The 21,878-nt window shown below is 39.1% G+C and overlaps 1 protein-coding gene across 5 annotated transcripts in view; it reads right to left on the reverse strand.

The window, feature by feature from the left end:
- herc2 (HECT and RLD domain containing E3 ubiquitin protein ligase 2) overlaps positions 1-21,878 on the reverse strand; it is a 245,126-nt gene that overhangs the window by 132,596 nt on the left and 90,652 nt on the right. For all 5 annotated transcript variants that reach the window (XM_087988361.1, XM_087988362.1, XM_087988360.1 and 2 more), the window contains exons 19-30: positions 21,259-21,437; positions 20,224-20,408; positions 19,658-19,813; positions 16,033-16,218; positions 15,456-15,626; positions 9,586-9,689; positions 8,988-9,138; positions 8,141-8,349; positions 4,952-5,084; positions 3,892-4,019; positions 3,566-3,761; positions 1,260-1,393 (exon numbers count right to left, since the gene is read on the reverse strand). In XM_087988361.1, coding sequence (XP_087844487.1) covers positions 1,260-1,393; positions 3,566-3,761; positions 3,892-4,019; positions 4,952-5,084; positions 8,141-8,349; positions 8,988-9,138; positions 9,586-9,689; positions 15,456-15,626; positions 16,033-16,218; positions 19,658-19,813; positions 20,224-20,408; positions 21,259-21,437 — 1,932 coding nt within the window. The remainder of the gene's footprint in view (positions 1-1,259; positions 1,394-3,565; positions 3,762-3,891; positions 4,020-4,951; positions 5,085-8,140; positions 8,350-8,987; positions 9,139-9,585; positions 9,690-15,455; positions 15,627-16,032; positions 16,219-19,657; positions 19,814-20,223; positions 20,409-21,258; positions 21,438-21,878) is intronic.

Below are 21,878 nucleotides of genomic sequence, written 5' to 3' on the forward strand. Positions count from 1 at the left end.
TAGGACCTGGGGTAGGTGTGGAGCTGGGAGTCGGGGCAGAGCCTGTAACTGGAGTGGGTGTGGTGGTGGGGGGAAATGGGGGTGTATCTACTCTGTCTATCCTTTAAGTATTTTGTACATTTCAATTAGATCAACTCTCATTCTTCAAAATCCTACAGCAAACAGGCCTAGTTTGTCCAATCATTGTTCACAGGACAGATCCGTAATCCCAGTAAAAAGTCTGGTAAACCTTCACAGCACCCCTCTTTGGCAATATCTTTGTTCCTAAGAAACGAAGATCAAAACTGTACATATTACCTATAGAGTCATACAGCATGGAAACAGACCCTTTGGTCCAACCAATCCAGACAGACTACGTTCCCAACCCAAACTAGTCCCACTTGTGTGTGTTTGGCCCATATCTCTCCAAACTTTTCTTGTACATGAACTTATCCCAACGTCTTTTACATGTTGTGACTTTACCTGCATCCACCACTTTCGCTGGCAAAATTCACATACAACCAACCCGGTGTGGAAAAATTGCCCCCCAGGTCATTTTTTATTTCTTTCTCCTCTCGCCTGAAAAACATGCCCCCTAGTTTTGAATTTCCCCTAACCAAGGGAAAAGTCCTTTGCTATTCATCTTATCTATGTCCCTCATGATTTTATAATTGTTTCCAAGGTAAGCCCTCGACATGGACTTTTTTTAAGTGCCTTTTTAGACTGTGGTCTTTTTATACACACCATTTAATTGGTACCACATGCACAACATTCATTTCCTCCAACATCATCTGCAAGATACCCTGCAGAAATTCACAATGGCTTCTTAGACAGCACTTTCCAAACCAATGACCATCTGGAACATCAAGGTCAGCAGATACACAAAAACAACAGTACCTTCCAGTTTCCCTACAAAGGGAATACTTCACCATTCCTTCAGTGTCACTGGGTCAAAATACTGGAACTCCCTCACTAACAACTTTATGGGTCTACCAACATTAAATGCGCTGCAGCAGTTCAAAGTGGCAGTTCACTAAAGGGCAATTAGGGATGGACAATAAATTCTGGCCCAATAAAGTCAACACCCCATGAATGAATAAATTAAGGAAAAGAAACAAATTTTATGAAATTAACAGTGAAGAAAGAATGTTTCCAATACTTGTTTCCATCGATTCCAAACTGATTATGTTTCAATACTCCACAAACATGATATCATGACAGCCTTGAACATTTATCAACTACAACTGCATGTAACATGAGAATCTTTGTCACTATCTTACCTTTGATTTCACAGGTAAGACCTTTTTATCCACACCTTCAGGGTTAAGTGGTACAACACAGGAATCTTCTACATCACTCTCACTGTTGTCATTCTTGGATTCTTCCACATCAGCAGACTCAGACTTCTTTGGAACTATGAAGAGTCACCACACAGTCAGCACTATGAACACGCTGAGGAAATCAAAGGTGACATACCAAAAGAACCAACAGTTCTTTTGAAAAAGAAGAACACTCAAACAAAAAGTCACAGGCAACATGACATTTAGTATGAAACTAAGGCACATTAGCACATGATAGAAATACAGAAAAGAACACAGGAATTGGATAAATTATAAACAGTCAATGCAGATTAAAGATACTCCATTTTATTTTTAAATTGCAAGTCACATCATAACAAGACTGAGAAATATAAAATTACTGCATAACAAAACTAACAACATCCATTATGATCCAGATGTTTAAACAACTAAAAGCTTTGAGCCTCATTTCAACAGTACAATCACAGGAAAGTGAACTTGGACTTGTGACTCTCTACAGTACAATACAGCCCAGGGACAAGCCCTTTGGCCCACCAAGTCCTTATTTAGACTCACTACTTATTGTCCACACAAGGTTTCTATCCCTCAGATCGCCTCCCGTTCATGTGTCTAATCAAAATACGCCTTAAACGTTGCTACCAAGTTTGCTTCGACCACCCTGTGTGCGAATATTTTTCCTTACATTTCTCCCCTAAACCTTCCCCCCTCTAGCCATGAATCTCTGCCCTTTTGTAGTTGGCCATTCCACTGAGAAAAAGCTTCTGACCATCCATCCTATCTGTGCTTTCCAATGAAAACAATACAAGTTTATCCAATGCCTCCTCATAACCAAAACCATCCAGACCAGGCAACATCCTGATAACCCTTCTCTTAGCCCTCAGCAAAGCAACCACATCCTTCTGGTAGTGTGGCGACCAGAACGACACACAATATTTCAAATGTGGTCTAATTCAAGTTTTATGCAGTTGTAACTTAACTTGCCAACTTTTACATTCGATGCCCGGCTGATAAATGCCAGCATGCTGTATGCCTTCTTGACCACCTTAGCTGAGGAGAAAGTGTGGACTGCAGATGTTGGAGATCAGAGCTGAAAATGTGTTGCTGGAAAAGCGCAGCAGGTCAGGCAGCATCCAAAGAACAGGCCTGACCTGCTGCGCTTTTCTAGCAACACATTTTCAGCTCTGACCACCTTAGCTGCCTGTTTTGCCACTTTCAGGTATCTGTGAACCTGTACGCCCAGATCCTTCTATGTTGCTGTTCCTGAGGGTTTTGCTATTTATTGTATAATTCGTACCTGAATTTGATCTTCCAAAACGTATTAACGCATTTAAACTATATCTGCCATTTCTCTGCCCAAATCTGTATTTTAAATCCTGCTGTATCTTTTGACAATGCTCCTCACTATCTGCAACTCTGTCAATTTTGGTGTCATCCGTGAACTTAGTAATCAGACCATCTACATTTCCCTCCAGATCACTTATATATATATTACAATCAGAGGTCCCAGCACTGATTCCTGTGGAACACCACTGGTTACTGACCTCCATTCCGAAAAGCACTCTTTCACTGCTACTTTGTTTTCTCTGATCGCAACGAAGATAAGAAATCAGAACCTTAATATCAACTGACAACTTTGAGGACTAATACTCATAAAACTTCTGCTACACTAGTCTAACTACATAAGGCCTGCTCACTTGTACATCCTAGCCAGTTCACTCAGTTGTGTTACTGCGTGCCTCATTAGAAAAATCTACCAGTGAATAAATCTGCTGACTGCATTTGCTGTACCCTCATAGTCAGGATTAAATTAAAGTTGAATGATGAAATAAAGTCAGTGTCTACTGAACAACCTAATTTTGGTGATCATCCATGTCATCCTGCACAATTTTAGATGAAATAAAATTCATATATTGAAGTCAATGCTCTAGCAACTTCTAGAATGTTGAGATATTAATCATTTGAACTTGAGGGACCATATATTTGTTAAAAATGTTCAAGTTTAAAGCAAATACAAATGAAGGTATTGCCAGTAGGTTGGTTGCTTTCTCCTTTTTGAAGGAATCAAATTTGCTTCCAAAACTTGCTTCAAGTTTCTTTTCTGCATATTTTAAGATTTGAATGTTTCATAGATATAAATAACAAACAGGATACATAATAGCGCATGTACACATTTTATTTGCATCATGTGTGCACTTAACCCAAGTCTTTTTTATCAGTGCATATATTGTTCTACCACCTTCTGAGAGACAGAAATAATTTTTGCATACCTCTCATCCTTCTCCTTTCACGGATGATTTTCTGGGTAATCTTCTTCCACCGAGGCAAGGAACTTAGTAGTTTCAGCTTAGACATTATAGAAATGTCATTACTAACAGCAGGCCGCAGCTCATTGAACAAAAATCTCAGACGTTCAATTACTGGTGCACACACTTCTTTATATGAACGCCCTTGCTCTTGGTGAGTCTAAGATTTAGAAGGGAAAAAAAAAATTAGTTGGTTTGCAACAAATAAATTGCAAAGAAAATGACACTTTAAAAATAGCATCTACAATAGAAAAGACACTGTTTACACGTATACAAAATATATCATTCACCTTTATTAAAGAACACTTGGCCTGATATACCACTCGACAAACATCACCCACTGACTTAGGCAGGACTCTGAGCTTCCCTTGATCCACTCCCAAGGCATTTTGGTTGATGACAGATAAAGCTGCATGGCCTGTATACAGTTTACACAGGGAAAAAAAAAATGCACACGTTAGATTTAAGCCAGACATTGAACTGATATTCCAAGAGAAGATTTTGTTTAGTGCCTGTGACAGCATATTGCTGAGATCAGTAACTTCAGACTCACAGAGGAGTATGTCATTCCTCTATACAGCATTCTCTTAAAGAATCAAATAAAATCAAAAATATGGCAGATGCGCATAATCTGAAACAAATAGAGAATGCTTGATAAACTCAACATGTCTGGCAGCATATGTGGAGAGAGAAACAGAATTAACATTTCAAGTCTCATACACTCTTCAATGTTCTGAATTTGAAACATTAACTGTGTTTCTCTCTCCAGAAAAACTGCCACATGTGCTGAGTTTCTCCAAAATTCTCAGTGTTGGTGTCTTAAAGAATCAATCCAGTTCATCAGCAGTCTGTCTCTTATGAAGTATGTATCATTCAAGTTAGACTCATTGCACAATAATCAAATAGCCCAAATCTAGCCTTAAATATCAAATTCCTAGGAGTAACGGTAACCAACCACCTGTCCTTGACTGACTATGTAAATGTGACAGTCAAGAAGGCACAACAATGAGGAACTAAATGTGGAGCTAAAAATACTTACCAATGACACAGACAACAGAACAATAGTGAAGAATGCACAAGGGAAAAGAATAATGGACACAGTACAAATCAGTGAGAATATTAGCAGCAGAGGATAAGTCATGAATTCAAAAACTACTTCAATAATTTATTAGCAACATAGACTGACAACATGGGAAGAAAATTAGAACATTAAATCTAAAAAGATTCTTGGTATCTGCAAAAGCAATTCTGAAATTAGCTTTTGAGGCTTATCAAAAATTCAGAATACGCAAGTCCATTTATTAAAACTAATACTACTTTGAATACTTAAGATTTAGCGAAGTGTCCAACCTAAATCCTGGTGCTTCAGTAGACAGCACAAGAGTAACCGCCCTACGTCTTCCACAGGATGCTCAGGAGGGAAAGTGATTGGTGTTGTCAGATGACACTGCTTGCAATAGCGCTCTATTTGGCACAAGAAATCCTGCCAATAGAACATAAGTAAGTCAATATAAACAAAATAATACTGGAACTGCAATATTTTTTAAAAAAATTGCTTAAAGGAGGAACAGACAATTTCACTACCAATTATTTTCAAATTCTGCAAAGCCATTTAAAGAAAATAAAAATCTACTCAACATCACTTCTCTGTATATTTTAGTTTAGCAAACAAGTTTAGATTATACAACGATTTTTAAAAGTGTAAAATTAAAATTTCAACTTCTATATTGTAACTATGATGATTGGATTCTCATTAAAAAGGCCTGGTTGAACACTTTATTTACATGAATAAGCACTTCAGTAACAGATGAATAAAGACATGTAACATTATGCATTCAAATGCTTGTAGCCTTTATGGAAAGTCAGAATACTCAGCTCAGGATTAAGCAGGACACCTTATAGCAGTATCTGTCCTTTAGGATAAGTAGTTCAAGCTTGATCAATGACCCAGTGGATAACCACTCAATCATTTCATTGTATTGACAGTTGAAAAGTATTAAAGGTAAAAACAATGACTGCAGATGCTGGAAACCAGATTCTGGATCAGTGGTGCTGGAAGAGCACAGCAATTCAGGCAGCATCGTCCTCGGATGCTGCCTGAATTGCTGTGCTCTTCCAGCACCACTGATCCAGAAGTTGAAAAGTATTAACAACTTGCAAAAGTCAAGAAAAAAAGTATCCATCTCCAACACATCAGATGGTAATTGGATGTCTTCTTGTTAAAATAAAAGTGCCAAGTATGCAAATACACCAGCAAACAGGGTTCCCCAGCTTGTTTGCTCTCAAGACAACAGCTAGGTTGACTGGGCTACGTTAACCAAATAGATGATGGTCAATTCCCTAGATACATGCAAGCCTATTATCAGCACAAGATCAACAAATCATCTGTATATTCAAGGAAGGGAGGTCTGTAAATGAGACCTAAAGTTGGTTGGGATCACAGTTAATGCATGGGAATTCCTAAAAACAAGTAGCCAGGAAGTGGGAGCATGCGAAAAGCAGAGGACAAAAGGAATGACCCGACTGCAGAAAAAAGAATCTGCTGAAAGAAAACAACGTAAGTCAACATCGGGATGATGTTATTCATCATTGCCATTTGTGGAAGGTACTGCCACTCTCAAAATGCTCCCTACAGATACAACTGACAATGCTAAATCCAGAAGTGACACCACCCTGAGCACCGTCCATCATCACGGGTGGATGCCATCACAATCAACACAGATGAGGCTTTGGTACAATACTGTGCTGTACTGCTCACAAGGTCACTACGAGTCAAGCTCTCTTTTACATGTAACAAGACAGCAGCAAGAACTGCAAATGCTGAAAGAAGCTTCAGAAAAAGATGAGAGCAAAGGAAAGGGAGTTTCTCATGGGCTGAAATTCAGAAAGACATAAATTATTCTGCCAATGTTAAATAATGGATGTGAAGAAATATAGAACGTCCATAAATGTGTCATGCAACTGAAATGATATACTGAATAAACCTAGATTGCTGTGAAGTTTTTCATCTTTTAAAATCGGTTGCAGGTTTCAGTTCATTAATATGTAAATTCCAGAGCTTGTTTTAAGTCACATTCTCAAGATAACTAAAGGCTTTATTTTAAAAAAGTGACATCTCAGCTCAGACAACGTAAAGTGGCCTAGCAGAGGCTGATAGCCAAGTTCGGTAACCATGAGGATGACTTCAACCAGGATCTTGGGCTCATGTCACACGACAGTGACCCCACAACACTATATTATATACACACACACACACACACACACACTTATACTCCATCACACTCTCTCACACACTTTACCACGCTTGTACACATGCACACGCACACACACAAGTGAATTTGTATTTGCAGAATTATATTTGCAGCTACATTCTATTTTGCTCAAAAAATGCACAATCTGCAGGCAGTCAATGCAAGCATTCAATCCATGTATTATTTCGTAAATTTCACTTTAGAAATAGAACTAGTCTGACTCAAGATTGGGATACAGACAGACTCTAACCTCACCCCTTTAATGCATTGTCTGAGTTGAGACGTCACTTCTTTTTTATAAAACCTTAAATTATCTCAAGAATATGACTTAAGAAATTCTAGGATTTTCAGATTAACGAACAGAAACCTGCAAAGGTGAAAGATTTAACAACAATCTAAGTTTGTTCAACATATCATTTCAGTTGCATGACACAGTAATCTTTTGCTATAAATTCTGCGTCTCACGATCCTGCTCCACAACCACCTGATGAAGGAACAGTGCTCCAAAAGCTAATGCTTCCAAATAAACCGGTTGAACTATAACCTGGTGTTGTGTAATTTTTAACTTTGTCCACCACAGTCCAACAACAGCTCCTCCATATCGCTGAATATGTGAAGATAGCTATAGCAGATACAAGTTCATAACAGTATCCACATGTTTCTATGAATTTCTATTGACACAATAGCTTCCATTTGGTATACTTACCCAGCTACGAACAAAGTCTGCGTGGATTTGACTGGAACAGTGTAGGCAAACCACAGTTGAACACACACTTACAATCATCTTAGATAAAAATTCCTGATCTTTTCCTCCAGTTCTAAAGTCAACTTGCCAAAGCAAAATACATCCTCATTCAAGGTAAGTATGATGTATTGCTATCAGTTGCACTTCTGTTCAGCACACATGAACACTACATGCAGAATTTCAAGCACACTGACATCACAACTGCAATGAGCAGCCTTAAATTAAAGCTTGATTCAGGTCAGTTTCTCAGTGATTTTAAATGCAGATTAAATAAGCTCAAATTCAGTCAACTGCTTTGGCACACAAAGTCTGTGGTCGACAGTTAATGAAACGATTGATTGGTCTGTATCTCCCAGCCAACCATAGCTTTGCAAATTTGCACCGCAGCCGCCTTCTGTCCAAATAAGAATTCCTGCAAATTTGCGTAAAAAATTTAAATGCTATAACACAAAATCCAGAATAACTATTTTAGGTCTCAGATAAAAGCAGCAACAAGCAATGTTTCACTTTACCTGTGAGAACCTGTTTGTTTGAAACACGTACCTTTACGTTGTAGTCTTGAATGTTGTTGTCTGCAATGGCCTGCAGGAATGGTTGAGTGTGATCACCTTGCGTCAAATTCCGCACATAAAGTTTGGTCTTGTCTGGAGTGGTAGTGGAGCTGCAATGATCTTCATCTTTCTCCTCATTATAGCTGTAATGAATCTGGCTGGTCTGCAAGCCACCAGAGAAAAGGGAAGATTGCAGCCATTCTGTTAAATATAGAAGTTGCGTTAATTTTACAAACAAGTGTGACTATTTGGATATTACTAAAATACCTTAATAAGATTCAAGATTCCTTTTCAAGTGGCAATGCCAGATTAACTTGGTGAGTGTTAATTCTCTTTCAACCTTCAAGAACAAGAACTAAAATCATCATTGACAGTCATCTCTTTTTGCAAGCCTCAATTTCACATACCACACTCTTCAATTAAGATGATGGCAATCACAGATACTGCAAGCACACCCAATCAATGCAGCTCCACACTTAGCGGGAGACGTTACTTAAATAAGGCACACAACACTCTTATATGTCAATTGATATAGGGTCTCCAACTCGTTCCTTTTCCAGTTAAGCACAAATAGGACTGTCAGTCATTCAAATAAGCAAAAAGTACAGTATAAAGTATGCACTGAAATACAAACTGTTAAAATAAACCCAGCCTCAAACAAAAAAAGCTAAAACCTTGAATTGCTAAGCTTGGACAATTCAGAATCTGAGCAAATCTCTCAGCAAAGGAGATGTTAACAATAACTGGATTAAATTGTTTTCAATACCTTTGATTTAAAACACTGGCAAAAGTATTACATAAATAAGGATTTTTGTAAATTATGTTGTCATTATACTAACTGGCACATTCGACCTCTAGAGATGACAAAGGAGTACTCATTCCCAAATATGATGCATGTAATCCTAGGAGGAGACCAAGATTCCTTTCTGTGTCTATCAGAGGTGAAGACAAACTGCCAAGGTCTGGTGTGGTTACAACTTCCTGATCTGGCTATAATGGAAAGACAAGGAAAGAGAAATTAAAAGGCAATTTTTTAGAATGCAAAAAATGTTAGTCTGATGTAAAACCAAGAACTGCAGATGCTGGAGATAGAGAACCAACAAAAAGAAAAGCTGCTAGGAAAACTGAGCATGTCTGGCAGTATCAATGGAGGGAAAGCAGAGAGTTAATATTTCAAGTCCTGTGATCCTTCTGAAGCACTCCAAATGTTTTCTCTCCACAGATGCTGCCAGACTTGTTGGGTTTCTTCAGCAATTTCTGTTTTGGCTTGAATTAGTCCAATGCACGTGGAAATCACTTGTTGTTTGAGAAAATTAAGCATAAGGTGTAATTTTTATTTTAAAAAGTAGTACTTTAATCAGAAATCAAAGGCAAATAACCCATTCATTAAACACAATGGTACAGATCTCAGCACAGATTTATGAAATACTTCAGTACCTCCATATATTGGCCAACACAAAATGCTTGCATCGACTCTCTGGTGTCTTCAAACTGAAGGGCGGCTTCCAATGCAACCACTGGGTCTTCGCCAGCAAACTGAGCTGAAAGCAAAAATACCATGCTATCATCACCATTTGAAACAAAGAAGCAGTCTACCAGCAAGCATTCTAAAGCTTGTTTTTTTTTCCCCCGGAGGAAAGCCTTTTTAGTGGGGAATTGGTTGTACTCTACTTATTTTGTCAGTTTCTTCACGATTGGGATCAAATAAACAACTTGTATCTTAACCACACGAAATAAACACACATTTTGAGCACTTCTTCCCCTTCAAGGGTTCAGTCTCAAAAACAGATCACCTTTAATCACAAGCTCCCTCATTACCTACTTGACCATAAATGCTATTGAACACATCAGTAAAGGTGAAGCCGACACAAGGTGGGCCAAGATACATAGCATGAAAATGCATGGAATCCTCCATGACTCAACAATACAAAGAATGAACGGTGGCAGACAGATCTCACTACATGGGTTCAGGATTCCTATACTTACATGCCCAAAAGCAGGCAAGTAATTTGGTCGCCATGTAAATTAAACTGTACCTGTCCCAGGTAAAAACGAAAAGAAAAAAAATGTCAATAGCGGTACACTTGCAAAAGTGGCCATAAATTTTAGTGTAGTTAATTTATGAGTCATAGAGATGTACAGCACGGAAACAGACCTTTTGGTCCAACTTGTCCATGCCAACCAGATATCCCAACCCAATCTAGTCCCACCTGCTACCACCTAGCCCATATCCCTCCAAACCCTTCCTTACACTTTTTTTTAAAAAGAATAAGATGAAGGCATTAAAGAAGCTGTAAAAAACACAACTGCACAAATAGAATGCGTTAGAACACTCTTCTGTCACAACTTGGATTAAGTGATGGAAGAATTATTCCTTTTCTTTCCTGACCAATGTCACAAATGCCAGAACTGAAATGAATTTATGGGATTATACCTCACATTGCTCACAAAAGAGCAGTACAACTACTGTCAATATTGGCTAAGCACTCACTCACCCGAACTTAACAAAATCATCCTGAAATAGTAGCGCTCCTCAGCTTTTGGTGCCCAAAACCTCCCCTGTGCAATCAATATCCCAGTCAGGCACATAAGAAAATTAATTTTCTCTTTGCCTTTTGACAACCTTTGGACATTTAGCAGCACAAACATTGCATCCTGGATAAAATTAGATTAGATTAGATTAGATTAGATTACAGTGTGGAAACAGGCCCTTCGGCCCAACAAGTCCACACCGCCCCGCCGAAGCGAAACCCACCCATCCCCCTACATTTACCCCTTACCTAACACTACGGGCAATTTAGCATGGCCAATTCACCGGCCCTGCACATCTTTGGACTGTGGGAGGAAACCGGAGCACCCGGAGGAAACCCACGCAGACACGGGGAGAACGTGCAAACTCCACACAGTCAGTCACCTGAGGCGGGAATTGAACCCGGGTCTCTGGCGCTGTGAGGCAGCAGTGCTAACCACTGTGCCACCGTGCCGCCCACTCAAAGAGTAACCCAACCAGACCCTACTATCCTATATTTACCCCTGACTAATGCACCTAACCTACACGTCCCTGAACGCTATAGGCAATTTAGCACAGCCAATTCACCTAACCTGCATATCTTTGAATTGTGGGAGGAAACCCACACAGACACAGGACAAATGTGCAAACTCCATATAGACAGTAGCACAAATTTGGAGGTTTCTTATTAATTGTCAACGGTATCACAAACAAGCACTCTGATCGGGCTTAACCTTTGCACACCATTATACAAAGAGCATTGCATACTCAAAGTCAAAATAACGTTCCTGTAAGCTAAACAGAATTTTGACAATCTCTACTAATTCCCTATTGAATATGGTTATAGACAGACACGAGTCATAATGCTATGCTACTTGCAGTCATGCACACAAGGTAGATTGCCTAGTGATAGCTATGATCTAGCCCATGGCCCTAGGAAAACAGGCAGATCAAGTGGAAAATGTTAGAGTGGGGGAGCATTTGAGAAATAGTGATCATAGTATTATGGTTCAATATTAAGTTGGAAAAGAATAAAAATTAGTCAAGGATTAAGAAGCAGACTGAAAAAGGACAGATGTTGGGAGTCTAAAAGTTGAACTGGAGCAGTTTAATTGGAAATGCATTTTGGTAATTAAAACAGTGGATGAAAAATGGGAGATTTTCAAAATACAGATATATAGGAAGCAAGCTAGACCAAAGGGTCTGTTGCTGTGCTGTATGACTCAGCTAGGTACATATCCATGAGAAATAAATATGGGCTATTCAAAGCTAGAGTACTCCAGATGAATAAGGACATGAATGAGAAAATGGAAGAGAAGAAAGGCATATGATGTTTTTTGTAAATTCATTCATTCTTGTAATGAGGGTGTTGCTGGCCATTTATTATCCCATCCTTAATTGCCCAGATGGCAGTTAAGATTCAACCACACTGCTGTTGGTCTGGAATTACATATAGACCAGACTAATATTAGGATGGCAGTTTCCTTCCCTAAAGGACATGAGTGAACCAGATGGGCTTTCCCAACAATCAGCAATGGATTCATGGTCATCATTAGACTTTTAATTCCAGATATTTATTGAATTCAAATTCCATCATCTGCCACGACAGGATTCAAATCTGGGTCACCAGACATGACCTGGGTTTCTGGATTAACAGTCCGATGATAATACTAGGCCATTGCCTCCCTGAGGATAGTGTATATTCATGTATGCACTGGAATAATGACAGCAATAGAAATCAGGAAACATATCTCAAATGCAGGAGAAAGGCTGAGACTACAATAAGAAATGCTAAGAGGAAACATGAGGAAAGGATAGCAGGGTGTGCTAAAACAAATAGTAAAATGCTCTTCAAACATAATAATAGGAAAAAACAATTAGTGAAAGATATAGTGGAGTCCCTAAGGAACAAGCGGGATAAGCTGCCCACTGAAGCAAGAGGTATGGCAGAGGCACTAAATACCTTCTGTCTTTACCAAATTAGAAAATAGTGAGTGGCCTATTTGAAAATGGGGATGTTCAGTGATAAAGCAGTATACTGGGAGATAAAGAAGAGGTGCTAAAAAGGCTGGAAGCACTCCAGGTAAAGTAGTCACCGGGCCTAGGTGAGTACCAGATTGCTCAAAGAGGTAAAGAAGCAAATTGTGAAATAGTTGACAGAAATTTTCCAGACCTATCTAAACACAGGATTGTTCCTAGGGGTGGAGGATTGCAAATATGACATGATTGTTTAAAAAAAGCAACAAAGGGTAACCCACGAAATGCAGGCCAGTCAGCCTGACATCAATAATGGGAAAATTATGAAGGACATAATACAGGATAAGGCAAATATACACATATTTTCTCTAAGTTAATACTTGACAGTCAACATGGCTTTGTCAAGGGCAGGTCATGTCTGATGAATCTGACCAAGTTCTTTGAAGAGGAGACACAAGTAGTGGATGAGGGCAGCCCTGTGGATGTTTTACATTTGGACTTTCAGAAATCATTTGATATGGTGCCACATGGCAAGTTGGTCAGCAAATTAGAAATGATTGAGACCAGTAGGTCCTCAGCAGAATGGATTAGAAATTGGCTAAAAGATAGGAGACAGAAGTTAGGAATAGATGGGCAATTCTCAGACTGGGGACAAGTTGAAAATGGTGTTCCGCAGAAATCTGTGTTGGGACCCTTGCTTTTTCTTATTTATATAAACGATCTGAAAATAGGTGCAGAGAACAAATCTGTAAATTTGCAGATGATACCAAGCTGGGGAGTATAGTGAATTGCGAACTGGGTGACTTCAGAGGGACACTGTCAAGTTAACAAAATGGGCAGACACCTGGCAGATGAATTTCAATGAGGAGAAGTGCGAGGCCATGCATCTTGGCAGAAGAAACACAGAGGGACAATATAGGCTCAATGGTACAACCTTGAGGTGAGTACAGGAGCAGAGGGACCTCAAGGTACATGTGCATAATTTTCTGAAGGTGGCCAGGCAAGTTGAAACAGTTAAGTCAGCTTATAGGGTCCGAGGATTTATGAATGGAGGCATGGAGTATAAAAGCAAGAAGGTGATGCTACACCTCTACACGTTATTGGTCAGACCACATTTGGAGTATAGTGCTCAGTTTTGAGGGCCTTATTTAAAGAAGGGTCTTGAAGCCCTTGACAGTGCGCAAGCCCTGAGATTTTAGATACAAGGAAAGATTAGATAACTCGGACTTATTCTCTTTAGAGCAGAGAAAACTAAGAGGTGATTTTATTCAGTTGTTCAAAGTTACGAACAATTTTGACAGGGTAAAGAAGGCTATTCTGTTTCCACAAGTTAGTATGTCAGTAACTAGGGATCACAATTCCAAAGGCTGTCAGCTAGATAGCTAGGACTGAGATGAGGAGAAACTGCTTTACTCAGTTGTTCCAATTTAGAATGTATTGCCTGAGAGTGTTGGAGGTGGATTTCATAGTTGGTTTCAAAAGAAAGATGAACATATATTTGAAAGTTGAACATATCCAGCCCTATTTCTGTAACCCTAGAGGGCTACAGAAATAGGGCTGGAGAATAGGATTAGCTGTACAGCACTTTCATAAGTCAGCACACCATGATGGGTGAAATGGCCTTCTTCTGAACTGTAAATTCTATGACATTTTCAGTTGGGTTGAAGACATGTTGGTAAGGCAAAGTAGAGCATAATGAACTGACGTTAATGCACAACAATGTTGGGGGAAATTGGGCCCTCTGGTGCATGTAAGCAAATATAAATTTTTTTTACTGCTTGGCTGAGGAAGCAGTTGTAGTTTGATGACAATATGTACAGTCAATTTAATGGTTTCAACTGATGAAGTGTGGACAGTTAAGATCCTACCAAAGACGGATCTCTCGGGACAGAAGCTCAGATGGTCTGACTTGGATGGCCACAATCACAATTGGAAATGTTTCTCATGTTCTATTTTTGGAATAGTGGACATATCTTTCTTGGCCCCTCCTCAGGTGGCTGAGACTTGTCCAGAATCTAGTATTCTCTTGGGTCAGTAACCAGGCTTAGTTGGTAACAGTTGCAGCCAGCCAAGTAGTATACCATTATGAAGGAGGGGCTGTCTTCAGTTAACTTGACAGGTGCGCTCCAGTAGGATCCGAGAGATTTAGAACAAGTCCATGACAGTTTTCTTTTGAGATTCCATGTCAATGGAAGAAGCCCTGTCAGCCAGTGGCATATTTTGAAGGCAATGATTTCCCAACAGATATTAGGAGGTTCAAGCAGTGTTGGCACATGAAGCCACTCAAGCCACGTTGTTCTTCTTAATGGTCAGGAAAAATAATCATAACTTCCCAAGCATGGATATCTATCACATTTGGGTAGCAGCTGAGCCAGGTCAAGGATTACTACTTCACCATTTGCAATACACAATGGATCGGATCAGTTGTGTAACATCAATTAGGATCCTATATTTTGAGCACAAATCAATAGCTAACTTGTTTAGAAGTAAAAGTCCAGGAGAAGGAGCACTTGTTTGTTCAATGTATATTCCAAGTTACAGTAAAATAAATCTATAAAAGCCTTGATTGATTTCAATAAAGTTAGGTTTCTTTTCAATAGCAAAATATACACTGGGGTCTCGAAACTGTATAGTTCATATTTCTGCAATAGTGACAGCACTCAAGGTTTGTGTTTCATGGTACTTGTTGGGAGACATTAGCCAGGAAGAAAGAGATGGGGATTGTGTGCTGCAGTATGGCTGAGTTAAGTCAGAGTCAACCACCTCATTGCATTCACTAATCAGTTAAAATTCCTTTTGAAATATGATAAATTAATCTCACCAAGAATGCTGCTCCCACTCAAAGATTGCGTCTGGAAATCTTTGATGTCATACACTTTTGCATCAATTACAGTCCAAAAGCCACCATCTTTATTATGGTTCTCAAGATCAGCTTTTCGAATTAGGGTAACCTCCTCATTGTTCCGTGAGCTCTGATTTGTGAAGAATGAGCCTGTAAAGCCACACAAAATGATTTTTTTAAAATTAAGATCAAGGCTACACTTTCCAGTTAAGTGACAGACTTGAAATTAACTCCAGTTGAAGTTTTCTTCTATGTAACAACATAATGTGATTAAAAAAGACAGCCATGTGACTGATCTCAGCTGGCACTCAGAGCAACTCACCTTTACCGACTTCCCACCCTTTCCTAATGGCTTGGCAGATCTGTATTCGTCTGTTGTCTAGTTCCCCTTTCAACGCCATGATTGCATGGTGAAGGCAGATTCACTCAGGCAGTGCTTGTTGTGTGAAAACCTTGTATCCTCATATCATCTCTGGGTCTTTTCTTAACCACTTTCAATTATTTCTAAGGCAAATTTGCAAATTATTTCATGCAAACTATCAGTAAATTGACTTACCCATTATTCCAGGCCATGCTAAATCATCATTATCATCCCTCTCTTTGCCAGGTGCGAGTTGGTTAAACCTGTCTAAATGTTCTAGCAATCCAGCCAGGAGAGGAATAGCCCCAGCCTCCTGCATTAGTCCAGCATTTTTAGTGAGAAGCAGGACAACACAAACCACCAGTTCAGGAAGCAGAACTCCTGCAACAAATCAAAAACAGAATAAACATTATAACCAAACCACAACTGTACATATACATATCCACCAACTCATTCGCCAAAGGTGAAATCCTGTAATTAGCAAGAAATTACATCGGTTAAAATTAAACACAGACGGCATTTAAAGCGTTTTTTCCCCCCTCACCAACCTTAAACATTTTCTTACAATTAGAAATCAAAGTTAAAAATAAAAGGGCAGAAAACAACACCAAAACATCAGATTTTCAGAACATCAGACAATGTCTTGATTTTTATTGGGTATAGTTATCACAAAGCATTTTTGACTGCTCAGTCAGAATTAAAAATCTGAACTGATGGACAGTTAACCATAAAATAGTAAAGGTATTTGTGAGTGTAAACTCAGCACTACAAAAAAAATACTTAAGTGGATCTATTCAGAGAGAAAGAGAACCAGTAGAAAAATCTGGCATCTGAATAACTGAAAACAATGGCTTAAAATGATATTTACTGAATATGCAAGACCAGGCCGAGAAGTTACTGACAATCAATTCAACTAATACAATGGTACAAATCTCTGACACGGGTTTTGAGCAACATTGCTGCTTTGTCTAATTGCAAAAGAGATCATTCAAGATTGAGCCCTTTGCATCAATTCATTGAAAAAGTTGTTTCAAACTTCTGCAGTTTGGTTAAAAATGAAAAGTTAAGTGAAATACTTAAAGTATTGAAACTGCACTTCCACAGAATGAAAAACTGGCTAATGCACAGGTGGCCATTCAGTATGTCATGTCCGCTTTCTCCAAAAAAAAACTGTTGTTACTCATATTCCCTGCTCTGCATATTCTCTCTCTTCACATAAGTATCCAATTCTCTTTTGAAAGCCCTGATGGTATGTGCCTCACCATGCACTCAGGCAGTGCTTTTTCAAGTTCAAACCACTTGGTGCAAACATTTTTGGTATTCTGCCGTTGGTTCTTTTGCAAATCACCTTATATAGACACCCATTCACCAATGGGAACATATTTGAGCTAAATTTTCATGGAGTTGAGGGACTGCAGGCACCCTTAAAACCAGCAGGTGGAGCCCATCTACAGAAATCTCATTCCCATTCCAACAGTTCCCATTTTAATCAGTTAGGGAAAGGAGGCAGAACTTGAAGTGTCTGTCAGGGAAAGCCAATCTCCACCTGGACAATGCGGAGATCTGATTGTCACTCCAGAAATAATTTCAACAAGCAGTGTTCTCCAGGCCTTCTGTTGAACTGTCAAACTCTTATAACATGTTTGAAATCCTTTCAAATACTTAATCCCCTACATAAACATTATACTCCTAGCGTAGGTTTAAGGTGGGAGGGGAAAGATTTAAAAAGGAACTGTGGGGTAATCTTTTTCTTTTAAATGCAGAGGATGATGCATGTACAGAACAAGCTATCAGAGGAAGTGGTGAAGGTCGGTACAATTACAACATTTAAAAGCCATCCGGATGCATATATGAATAGGAAGGATTTAGTGGGATATGTCCAAATGCTGGCAAATGGGACTAGGTCAGCTTGGGATGTCTGGTTGGTGCAGATGAGTTGACCGAAGGATTTGCTTCCGTGCAGTATGACTCTATGACACTTTGTCACATATAAACAAGAAATCAATGTATCAAATAGGGTTTTTATCATGAAGTATTCTTCTTATATAGTGAAGACACAAAGAACCTCAGTTTATTTTTCTCAGCATATCTCCAGAGATCTACATGCAATAAATAGTGAGAGAGATATCTTGGAAGGTATACGTTTTGGCATGAGTTGACGCTGTTTTAACTGTCTCCCCTCATAGTTTCTCCCAAAATGCAAAATTTCACAATTCTCTGCATTGAATTTTGTCCCACCTCACCAGCCTGTTCTCCAGTCTATCACTATCCTTCTTGGTATTTACTATACTTCCAAGTTTTGTGCCATGTGCAAGTTTTGGCCTCTATACTGTACACCTGCAAATTAGAATTTTTAGCTTGTGTTACATGTTCCAGCAGCATTTATTCTTCCCTCACTTCAGAAGAATCTGGAAAGCATAGTGTGGCAGCCATATCAGTCCCTGTACACAACCTAATGAGGCAGTCTTACTCTACAAAAACACAGAAGAAAAATACAGTCTTGCCAAAAGTAGCAAGTCGTGGCAGAAAATCTGAATAAATTACGGAATAGCCCAAATGCAGCAAGAAAGTGAGGATAAGTAATGCCAAGGCATCCCTGTCCACACCAACTCTCATATGTCCTAATAAAAAAATGTAAGATGGACCTCTTTCTTCACTAGGACTGATCAATATAACTGCAGCTTTTTAGTTTATTTCACATATACACACAGAACAGCAAATGACCACAGGTTTCATTAATAGACAATAGACAATAGGTGCAGGAGTAGGCCATTCAGCCCTTCGAGCCTGCACCGCCATTCAATATAATCATGGCTGATCACTCCTAATCAGTATCCTGTTCCTGCCTTATCTCCATAACCCTTGATTCCACTATCTTTGAGAGTTCTATCCAACTCTTTCTTAAATGAATCCAGAGAGTGGGCCTCCACTGTCCTCTGGGGCAGAGCATTCCACACAGCCACCACTCTCTGGGTGAAGAAGTTTCTCCTGAGCTCTGTCCTAAATGGTCTACCCCGTATATATAAAAAAAGGCACTAGTCACTGACACTGACAATTGGGACATGGTAACTGATGACTGTGACGCTAAAGCCTGACAGTCTGAAGGGACACTGATAGAGCCAGGGCAAAACAAAGCTTAGTCAGCAGGGTAGAGGAAGTGATGTTTCGGTCAAAAGCCCTTCACCAGGAGGGTTCCTGATGAAGGGCTTTTGCCCAAAACATCGATTCTCCTGCTCCTCGGATACTGCCTGATCTGTTGCGCTTTTCCAGCACCACACTCTCGACTCTGATCTCCACCATCTGCAGACCTTACTTTCTCCCGGCAGGATAGAGGGCCCAAAGAGAACAGGGATCAACAAACCTTGCATCTTTTCAGCCCACTGCCTTCGTTTGCAGCAAATGCACAGAAACTATGAAAGTGGGGTTCTTGAACCATGCTCATGTCACAATCCAACTTTTTTTTAATTCAGAAGGATGCCAAGGCTAAGTCATTTATACTGCCATCAGAGTTTTACTTCCAGATTGTTTTTTAAACATTACTCTCATTCTTTGAATTTTAGACATAAATCATTGAATTACTGATCCATAACACTATCCTCCTGGCTCAGAAGTTGAGATACTATCACTCCACCACATTTCAACATCATGGTAGTTATTTTGTTCAAATGTTATGCGACACATACAGTAAATCAAGAAAAAATGCTGGAAAATCTGACAGGTTGTGGAGTAACTATACATAAATGACAAAACTGTACAATTGCATTCATCAGAAGCATGGAGAAAAGATGCATCCAAAACCACATCACTACACATGTGTTACCTGTCAAATCGCCCTCAAGAATACGAGACACCTCTGCAAAATGCCTGTAACTGGTTGAAGCAATGCTGGTTGCCACTGGCAGAATGTCCCCTATGTGCGTACACAGAAGGGCAATGTACTTTTTAAGCAACGAACCTACTCCCAAAAGCTCAGGACCTGCAAAAGCATGGAATGCTAATTACTGTTTAGGCTAATAACTGTCAAAGAATAACCATTAAAACGCAAAAAAGAAAAAAACCAAACACTCTTATAAAAAGAGAGCATAAAGTTTACTAACTTCAAATTAATCTAAAACATTTCATAATTTAAAGTAATGTCTATCATTTGTAACTATTCAACTATGGTACAGAATTCTATAGCATTCTCCTTGATTCAACAGAGTTTAGAAAACTACCATCACCTTCTTCAAACTAAATTAGACTTGAATCATTACTGCTTTAATGCAAATTCAATACCAATTGAATAGTGATTTTCAATCAAGATAATTGACCCAGAAGCTAGCTTTGCATCACATTAATTGATTAGCTGAACTGAGGAGGAAAGACGTTTATTAGAAGTTTACTCACTGTATCCATTGGTCTCATAACTGAAATTTACACCTGGATAAAGTTTGCTGATTAACAGACGCTGAAATCGCAGCAACAGATCCAAAGAAGCTGACCTCTCCGGATTGAAGTGCTCATGGTCCAAAGAAGAAGAAATGTGCCGTGTGACATCTTTCAATTTAGCAATGCTCTGTGATGCAATGTTTCTTTAAAAATAAAAGATAAATAGTTTTTTTTTAATTACACTGTTTTCTTTTTCCCCTTCCTTTTTTTACATTCCAATATTGTTTCTTCATGTTTACTTTCTAAGATGCCTACTGCTGGCTGGATACTAGATGTTTTCCATCATCTTATCAACAGATACCATTCATACACAGGGTTGGGATTCACACAAAGTATTGCAGCTAAGCCCAATTCTTAATGTACTTGATAAACCTGTGGGAAGCATTTAATGTGGTTGATTACACGATCTCCCATAAATGTTTCACTCCCATTCAAGTGGGACCTAGTTCCATTCTGATCTACTTAACTGTAGCTAAACAAACATTTACAATGGCTACACTTCTTGCTGCGGCACCATGATTAGTGTCCCCCAAGGATACATCCTTGAAACACCACTGTTTCCCACACTCACTTCACCTTACAAAGGAGCAATGCTCCAAAAGCCTGTGATTTCAAATAAACCTGTTGGACTATAAACATGTGACTTCTGACTATGTCCACCCCAGTCCAATACCAGTACCTTCACATCATCACAACTGTTTCTGATCTATATACCATCACTCAACAACATCTGAAAGCACAGTGTTAGGTTTCATAGGAATCTAGACAGCGGCCAACTCTAGCTTATTTCTATTCTTCTCAACTCCTCCTATCCATCTATCAGCCAACACTGAGATGTTACTTGACCTGGAATCAATTCAAAATTTCTCAACATCTTTTCAAATTGGGAGAAGTATAGGAATATGATCTAAGCCTCTTGGACCACATTTGAGCTTATATAGCTCTGCACAGCGAGCAAAACAATGAAAAGACGAAACAGAATTTTACCAGTACCTTAATAACTGCTGTACAAGTTGAACAAGTGGTAAGCTCTGTTTCCCAGAAGACTCATATATGCCAGTATTAATGAGATCCTTATCCAATGGTGTTCTGCTCCGATGGAGTGTTGAAGCATTGGCTTCTTGTTCATCTATCTCCTTCTCTTTTTGGGCTTCCTTCTTTGCTTCTATGTCCTAAAACAAAATTATTCAGAAGAACACAGGAATTGCAAATTTGCTGCTCATTGTCAATCATCAAGAGAAACCCATCTGTTTGAAATGTATCCGTCAATTTACCACAATGTCAAATATCTAAACTAAAAATACAATGTTGGACATATTCAGCAGATCAGATAGCATTTGTAGAGCGAGAAACAAAGTTAACATTTTAGGTCTGGGCTATCAACCTGAAACATTAATTTTGTTTCTCTTGCTTCCAACTATGCCAGACTGTTGTTTTCTACTTGAATTTACAGTTAACTTGATGTTTTCTCAGAATTATTCAGTAAATAAGAGGCTCTTTGGCCCAATGAGTTTGCACTGACAAAAGCAACACGAGTCCCACTTTCCAGCATTTACCCCATAGCCTCGAATATTAGAATATATCAAGTGCTCATTCAAAAACATTTAAAGGTT

The sequence above is a fragment of the Chiloscyllium plagiosum genome, unplaced genomic scaffold (genome assembly GCF_037043375.1).
Source record: "Chiloscyllium plagiosum isolate Xiang-an unplaced genomic scaffold, Cpla_swu_hap1 HiC_scaffold_6, whole genome shotgun sequence".
NCBI lineage: Eukaryota > Metazoa > Chordata > Chondrichthyes > Orectolobiformes > Hemiscylliidae > Chiloscyllium > Chiloscyllium plagiosum.